The following is an 8715-nucleotide window of genomic DNA, read 5'->3' on the forward strand; positions in this document are numbered from 1 at the left end:
TCGTACAGCTCTACGGAACAAGGTAAATGATCTCTCCCTGGACTGTGCTGATAGGTGTGGGATGCGTAAACAGGGAAACAATACTCAAAGTCGGGATGAATCACACTAAGCAGGTACTGGCGATGGGCAAATGCTGCCATTTGGCGGAAGGTGCGTCGCAACGCGCCTATCTTGCGTGACACCTTGCTGGTGAGGTGATCTACGTGTGGAACAAATGAGAGCTTGTCATCGATAAGGATACCAAGGCAGCGAATTACACTCACTTCCCTTAAAAGGTAGTGCCGCCCAGCTCAACAAGAACGGGTCTTTGTACGTCAGGAGCATTCTTCGGCAAGATCCTCATGTCACACGAAAACGTTCTGGAATTGTTTCATTTTAATTGTTTATACATGGTTATGAGTGCACAATTGATATTTTTCATTGCTATTATCTCTTGCACCTTTTACTGCCAATACTGGTTTAGGACTTGTGCCCAGTCCTGAAGTTAGTTATTGCTCATTGTCACAGTTGTGTTTTTGTTTTTTATTGTTTTGCATTTACATTTACAAGTACATGTATTTAGAACACATGCTCAATTCATGTGCAAGGCCTGTGGGACTGCCCTATTCAAAATTTAATAATAATAATAATAATAAGGTTGATTGCTATCCCTTGCACGTATCAGGGCCTGTGCCCTTTCCTGTTTTATTTCATCTCATATTAATAGTACATAATAAAACCAGTTTGATAATACAGGTGGAATCCTGATAATATGAATATGAATTCGAATAATGGTGGAGGTGACTCAACATGAATTCGAACTTTTTCCAGGACCGATTTCTGTCAATACGATTCCCACATAAAATGTGCGCGCAACACTAGCATGAGTACAAATTGTAGTCCCGGTATCATGGGTACACTATACCGGTACGGTATGGTGTATCGCAAAAAAAGAAAGAAAAACCGTGGTGTGCACACCCATGTGTTGCCCTATCAAAATATGAATAAATAATAATAATAATAATAATAATAATAATAATAATAATGTGTCAGGGCGCTAACGACGAAGAGCAGCTTGAATTCGTTCCTTTTTTAGTAAGTAATTAGTTAGTTTTACCACTGCCTGACTTTGGAGTGACATTATGAACACAGAACAGGCCCTCCCGTTGTTTGTGGTTGGCCGGCTATCACCCCTCTCAAATCTAACGATAACACTGCCTATTGCAGGCCACAAGTGCATGGAGTAGTTCACGATCACACACATGGTTACAATAATTATAAAGATTATTGAGAAACGGTAATGCATGCCGGTGGCATGGCATCAACTAATTACTTGATCAAGATCAAGAAAAGTACAAGAGCGCATACATACAGACTCAGTGCGGCCTGGGTTTAGTTATGCCTTTATGGACTCTTGTCAAGACTACAAGAGTCTTCTTGACTTGAGTCACGCTTGACACTGACAGACACTGCATGCTATGTCACAGTATGTGTACATGATGTAGCTTCATACTAACAGTACAGTACCGGTAGTAGCACACGATCTCAATCTCCTGCACAAAAACTACCCTTCCAAAACTGCAAAAGTTTTTTTTCGCTTCAGCAATTCATTTCTAGTTCTCTCGTATCATGTTTCGTGCAAGGATTCAGCAAATTTTTAGTGCTGTTTGTACTCGTAGTCTTCGTGTAGAACTAGAAGAGATTTTGGAGAGTTGTGATCTCAGCTGCTGGTCTTCTTGAAAACTGTCCATATTAAAAGCATAAACTTATCCTCTGTTGCGATACTTTGCTGCTCTCCGCTTGCAATTGAGTGGAGAGAGTATTGTACAAATTGTTTTCCACGATATCATTATTAGATCAGCGTACAAGACTTTTAACTTTGAATTCGCAATGGGTATCTTACATGCTGTGGCTTTCCTACTGCTCATCGCGTTCGTTGAATACGGCGCATCGAGGGAGGTGGTGTATGGTGTTAATTGTGGTGGCGAGGCGCACACAGACAGCCATGGCATCAAGTACTCGAGAGACAAGATGACTGAGGGAACTCCATCGGATTTCGGAAAGAGAATGGCTATTGCACGCGCCAATGCCGCCGACCAGATTTTGTATCAAACTGAACGGTATCACTTCAAGACTTTCAGCTACACTGTGCCACTGAACAGGGAAGGCAACTACGTACTTGTTCTCAAATTTTCTGAGGTGTACTTCTCTGGGTCAAGTCAAAAAGTATTTGATGTCCATCTGAACGGCGAGCCAGTTGTGTCTGAACTTGACATCTTTGATCGGGTAGGCAAAGGTGTTGCGCACGATGATTATGTCTCTTTCTCCGTAAAGAGTGGCCAGCTGAATGTCAATGGCAACATTATGCCGTTTGACGGAAAGCTGGTGGTTAGCTTTGTCAAGGGCTCCTATGACAACCCCAAGTGCAATGCGTTCTACATCATGCGAGGAGCATTGGATGATGTTCCACGTCTGCCCGAGGTTGAGGCAGAAGCGGAAGAGGAGGAGGAGGAAGATACCGATGAGGATGATGAGCAGCAGCAGCAGCAACGCGGAGCATCCCAGGGACCACAGTCTAGCTTCCAAAAGAAGTCCGGGCGGCCGAAACGCAACCCATATGACGCCGAGAGCACATCCTGGATCACTCCTGTTGTCATGGCTCTGGCCATTGTCCTTCCTCTTGTTTTCTGCTTATGCCGATTTTAGACACTGAGGATTCTGCACATATTTCCTGGTATTTCCCATCTATGCCTAGGTCATGTGTAGTGTGGCCTGCAGATTTGCACGGACTCTTGTGTGATCACGGAAGTGCTCACACTGAATAGTATCCTGGACCGCTCATTCTGACCTATGCCTGCAGGCCCCACATACACACACTGGTCACTGCTTCGACTGTGGTTGGATGTTCGTGCATCTAACTGCTGCTGCAGGCTAGGTCACTGTGCATATTTTTCCACGTGCATGGTCGCGTGTGTCATTAATTAACATCTATTTCTGTCATTTATTGTTATTGTCATTATTTAGGCACAAGAGTCATGCCATAATAGGTTGGTGCTTTCTGCGAAATTGCTACCGGTGAAAACACCTATTGCCTGGACATCTTCCCGTCATAACTTAACTTAGGGCAATGCTGCCATACCAATTTCTGCCGAGACTCTTATGCCTCTTCACAGCTAGTTTGACGTGTGTGTGTGTGTGTGTGTGTGCGTGCGGAAGGGGGGGGGGGGGGGAGGTAACGGTTCTGGTCCATGCTGGGCCAGGCAGACTGGCAATGGTGCTGAGTTTTATAAAATGCCACAAGTCCCGTTATTAGGGGTGGCTAGACGAAAAGCAATTCTATAAGCAGTATGGGAGAGTGCTGTATTGAAATGTTTGTGACTTTCTATTGTCCTGCTTTCAAATCGCAATACGTATGATAACCAGGTCAGATTAGGTTTTCCAGTTCTATAGTTTCACAGTTTTAATAAATGTGGCACGAGATTTCAATTCGAATTTCCTTTGTTGATGCTGTCGCTTTTCATGCAGAATCCAAATGGGGGTGCTTTCATTTCAGTACACCAACATGGAACAGAAGTGAGCAAGGAGGCTAGTTTGAGCAAAACAAATGATAACTGAGCCGCGACACGACAAAAGGGTGCTTATGGCACGCGACATCAAACAGAGAAAAACTCGTTTGAAAGTTAAGTATGCAATATTGAGAGTGCACATTTTCTTTTTGAATTCGATTAGTTTTCGTTGTGATTTATCAAGCTTTTTGAATGCGGTTTTTTTGCAACAGAAGCAGTGAGAATTCAGCCATTGCGCTGTATCCATAACTCAGTTTGTGAAATTTTTGCCATAAGCACCCTTTTGTCATGGTGCGGCTCAATTATTTATGTTCAGCAGTGTGACTGCAACGACTACATAGTAGCAAAACATAAATATTGTAACTGTGCATTGTCGTCTGATCCGCCCTATTTGCCCAACTCAAGGTTACTTGAGCGTTACACATGCTGTAACCTGTTCATGAACTCAGCATATTCAACAACATCTGCACTATTTCTTGTTACGCTTTGCTCCACATTCCACCCTGGTGTACAGTGTGTAGCAAGTTCAGAAGAGGATCCTTTCGGGGTCGCCAAGAAAACATTAATTTGGTACACGTATACAGTACAAGCTTACAACCGGCATGGGTAGCATAACATAGGTCCCGGACTGCATGTGTGGGTTGTAATAATAATCACAAATTTTAAGCCCTTCTGCAACAGAGCAAGACTTGCATGATCCTAGCATTCCTTGCTACTCAACCTGGGTTTTAAAACGCCAATTCCTGCATCATCACTGCAAAGTAGTCTTGACTGCTGCACCGTGACTGTATCCCTGGAACAGGAATACAGCTGACTACCTCAAAGACATTCATACACTTTGTTGAATACAGTTGACTACCTCAAAGACATTCATACACTTTGTTGAATTCCAACCGGATAGAAACCCATAGTTATGTTGCCGTAAAAAGAAACTTTCAATCAAAAGCCCAAAGGAGCAGGCGTATTTCTCCACGCCCGCCTTAAAAAAAGTCAAATTAAAAGAAACCTGTTCGTACGGAAAGCGGATGTGTACAAGCAAAATCCTCAACAAACTGGCGAAAAGAATGGGGTCTGTGACCATATTCTTTTAAAGAAAGAAACCCAATTCAGTAATCCAGAGCAAGTGAGGAAAGAGGAAAAGCAGAGCAAAGATTTATAGAGTAACCTTCACCATGATGCTATAAATAATGTTGAGCAACTATAAAGTGTTAGCACCTGGAGCTTATCCTTTCACCAGAGCAGTAACAAAATAACTTAAAAAATATAACTTCCTCGTAACATAACCATAATTTCGAGTCACCAGGATGTTCTCACCTATGTTGTATTAGCACTTAGATAGAATTTATTTTTCTAAAGCCAATTTCTAAAGCGGAGTACAACAGTTTCAAAATCGGTTCTCACCTCAAGAAAGTTTTCGCAGAGACCATGGAGAGACAGACATACTTCGAATACCTCTGTATGCCTTTAGTGAGTTCTTACGATCTCAAATTTATCAACAATTTCATTACTTCTACTTTCCGTGTAGAAGAAGGAGAGCTTACTGTTTGTAGGGATCATAGTCATCCAACCCGTGTGGTGAGTGCCGTGTGCAGCTCTCCACGGCACTGCCATGCTCGGCAGAAACGTGTGGTCGTTACCCTCTATATTGCCCGCACCCCCGTTTACAATGTAGACTGGCGCGCGCGGGTTGATGAAGTCCTGCTGAACTGCCACGCCGTCGTACATGGGATACGACCTCTCGTACTGGTGGTTGTGTCCAGCCAAGTAGACGTCGACCTGGTTATCCAGTAACAGATCTTCAATGTAGCTTCGATAGACGGGTGCTTCGAGCCTGCAGCGCTTCTCCGAGAGAATCGAGCTACAGTAGAGCGGCCTGTGACCACTCACCACCAGCCACGGGACAGCGTCGCGGTTCATATTGGCCTTCTTCATGTCGGCCTCCAACCAATCATGCTGCATGGAGCCCTTCTGGAAATCCATTTCCGTTGAGATCATGGAAAAGTGCACGCCGAGATAATCAAACGAATAGTAGTCCGGCGAGGAGGAGTTTGACTGGGCATGCGGCATGTGAAACCAGTTGTGATAGGCCGTGAAGTTGAACTGTGCTTCGTGATTGCCCGGTGCGGTCATGTAGAGCACATGCTGAGGAATAGGCTGCAAGCGGCGGAGGAACTCCACCCAAACTTGCCAGTTGCTAGAGCTTAGGCGATCGTCGGCATAGCTGATATCACCGCTGTGCACAACCATCGCCAAGTTAACATCACCCAGGTCTAATGTTGTCTTCATGGATGCCATCGTATCCTCGGACTCCAAAACTCCCATGTCGGCAACGAGAGCAATAGCAGAACGATTCCCATGAGTTCTGCGACTGAATAGTTCAATTATTTCCCTGTATTCGTCGAACGGTGGAGAGCTAGCATCACGGCACTGGTATTTCAGTCTAAACCCTGACTGTTTGCCTGCAAGGTCCTCGCCGGACGGAATCACATCAGGTATAATGACCTCGTGCAGCAGACCTTGAAATCCTCCAGCTGACGACGCATACGAGTAAGACGTTCCCGTCGCTCGCCCTGCATATAGAAGACTGCCGTTCGGGGTGAGCAGCTCAAAGCGGCACTCAGCGTCCTCACTGGTGATCGGCGCAGAATTATTTGGCGGCAGCACGGAATGCCACATACAGCGGACAGATCTTCCAAGTAGCGCTATGTGCATTGTTTCACTAACATGTCTCCAGTCACTCGTTTGAACGAGTGGGATGTTCTCGCCCACAGACAGCTTTCTCATTTCTATTCCCGCAGTATCGAATGCACTGACAGAAAGAAAGCGAAGCATAAGTCCGATACTGGCAAGGGTGACAGTTCGACAGCTACACCACGACATTTTCCTTCCGATCATAATTATCTGAAAGAATACTACTGATTACTGGCTATCGCTAGGCAATTCCTTTCTGCAAACGAAATCTTCTCCGGCGTTGGCAACATATTCCTCGATCCTCGTACGACTACTGCAGCAGTAAAATAATTCAAAGGCGAAGCTCGAAGGTGATTTGTTCTATTTTTTTTTTTTTTTTTAATTATTTACACAAGGCTACAGCTACAGCTGATATGATATGACCTATAACTAGTCCGACTCGTACCTGTCACACTACACAGACTGCCAGTGCTATAAAAAATAGAGCCGTTGGGCGTTGAGTTGAAGCGAGGGTGTGTGTGTGTACGTAGTCTACGTGTGCTAGCATGTGGATTATGTCTGTCTGTCAGCTCAGTGGATGGAGTGCCATGCATGCCATAAACCAGGGAGTAGTACAATACTCCCCGCCATAAACAGCAGGGTCGCCTGTATAGAGTGTAGTACCAAGAGTTCATAACCCCTGGGGGTTATGAACTCTTGGTAGTACGAGGTGATTTGGCTTTTTGCATTTTTTAACAAAATTTTAATGTGTAAAATTTGCTTTTCTTCTGGCTTTTTCTCTGCTCCGGATGGCTGTATCGAAACATGGGTGGTGGCAAATGAGAGCCAGTTTATCGTAGATCAACATCATTGACCAGAAAATTTGGTGCGTATAATTTAATTCTCCCTGCCACGTTGGTATAACTAGTGGTGGGTGCTTTGCCATTTTGTGTAAAATGTGTAAAATGAGCCCCTGAATGCCCGGGACGAGGAGGGCAGTGAATTGCTTCCGCAGGGCCTTTGGACGACGTCAGGCCATCTTGCCATCACTAGAGACAGTAATGAAGAACAGTAGGTCGCGGAATACACTCTGTGAGAACGAAAACATCGCTGCGATGCTATGCTATCTATCCAATTCCACCGTATAACACAGCCACTAGTTACAAATACAAAAACACGGCTTTCGCAGCATACAATGCAGTTCACTCCTCTGTTGACAGATTAACTTTCATCCACTAGCAATCCTTGAAGTGATATCTATCAACTTCAGAACATTGATGACCGAATATCCCAGTTTGTGATGCCATTTTACAAATTTGTTAAAAAATGACACACCAATTATTTGAATCCTGAGAATACTATGAAAGTTGGACATGATTCAAGACACTTTCCAAAGTGGGATCACTCCCATTTTTGGACACAACGGGCATGAAGGATAGCACTTTCTAGGGGCTCCCGTAAGAAGACCATAGGTCTGTGGGAAACACCCTAGTAAAATAAATAAACAAATAATCTACGTGGAGATAAAAGTTTAATAATAGCAATGAAAAGTATGAATGCCGCAGACATCACCACGCAACATGACAATTTGTTCAAGGTTTGGTTTTGTGTGTTTCCAAAATCGATTTTCACGTTGCGATCATCAGTGGAAATACGCAACTAAAGAGATCAAGGGAAAAACAAAGGTTAAAAATCCAAAGAAGTGTGACACATGACGGGTAACTTGTGGTAAGTATTACAAAAAGTGAGAACTAAAATAAAGAGTAAGTGTGACAAACGGGCATGAACAGTGCAGAAACAACTCATGAACACGGGGTGCAAACTCACGAAAATAACCTAAGTGCTAAAACATGTTCTTTTTGCTTACACAAATCGGGCTTATGCGTACGAATACAAACAGCTTCAAGGACCTTCAACTGCTGGACATAACGGGCACGACACAGTACAGAGAAGTGGGAATCATCATACACACTCAAACAATCGGGACGAGATAACAAATGCAAATACACAGCTGACTTCTTACGAATTTCACCCTCATCAGCTCCATCACCTTCCCTGCCACCTGACTCCTCCTCGTCCGTTTTATCACCATCACCACCAGCCGTCTCACCGTCATCCGCCTCGTCTTCATCCGCCGCCTCGTCATCATCGTACGCATAAGCCCGATTTGTGTAAGCAAAAAGAACATGTTTTAGCACTTAGGTTATTTTCGTGAGTTTGCACCCCGTGTTCATGAGTTGTTTCTGCACTGTTCATGCCCGTTTGTCACACTTACTCTTTATTTTAGTTCTCACTTTTTGTAATACTTACCACAAGTTACCCGTCATGTGTCACACTTCTTTGGATTTTTAACCTTTGTTTTTCCCTTGATCTCTTTAGTTGCGTATTTCCACTGATGATCGCAACGTGAAAATCGATTTTGGAAACACACAAAACCAAACCTTGAACAAATTGTCATGTTGCGTGGTGATGTCTGCGGCATTCATACTTTTCATTGCTA

At 44.0% G+C, this 8715-nt stretch overlaps 2 protein-coding genes across 2 annotated transcripts; one reads left to right on the plus strand and one right to left on the minus strand.

Annotated features, from left to right (window-relative positions):
• Positions 1 to 1588: 1588 nt before the first annotated feature.
• On the plus strand, positions 1589 to 3149 carry LOC135805557 (malectin-like). Its single transcript, XM_065319608.1, has one exon. The coding sequence runs from the start codon at positions 1870 to 1872 to the stop codon at positions 2683 to 2685; it is 816 nt and encodes a 271-aa protein (XP_065175680.1). The 5' UTR covers positions 1589 to 1869; the 3' UTR covers positions 2686 to 3149.
• Positions 3150 to 5009: 1860 nt separating this feature from the next.
• On the minus strand, positions 5010 to 6257 carry LOC135807478 (acid phosphatase type 7-like). Its single transcript, XM_065321240.1, has one exon. The coding sequence runs from the start codon at positions 6255 to 6257 to the stop codon at positions 5010 to 5012; it is 1248 nt and encodes a 415-aa protein (XP_065177312.1).
• Between the last annotated feature and the right edge of the window lie 2458 nt (positions 6258 to 8715).

This window comes from Sycon ciliatum, chromosome 1, assembly GCF_964019385.1.
Source record: "Sycon ciliatum chromosome 1, ocSycCili1.1, whole genome shotgun sequence".
Lineage (NCBI taxonomy): Eukaryota > Metazoa > Porifera > Calcarea > Leucosolenida > Sycettidae > Sycon > Sycon ciliatum.

Excerpts from the sequence above, each read along its gene's own strand:
- LOC135805557 (XM_065319608.1), top strand. The coding sequence starts at position 1,870 with ATGGGTATCTTACATGCTGTGGCTTTCCTACTGCTCATCGCGTTCGTT.
- LOC135807478 (XM_065321240.1), bottom strand. The coding sequence starts at position 6,257 with ATGCACATAGCGCTACTTGGAAGATCTGTCCGCTGTATGTGGCATTCC.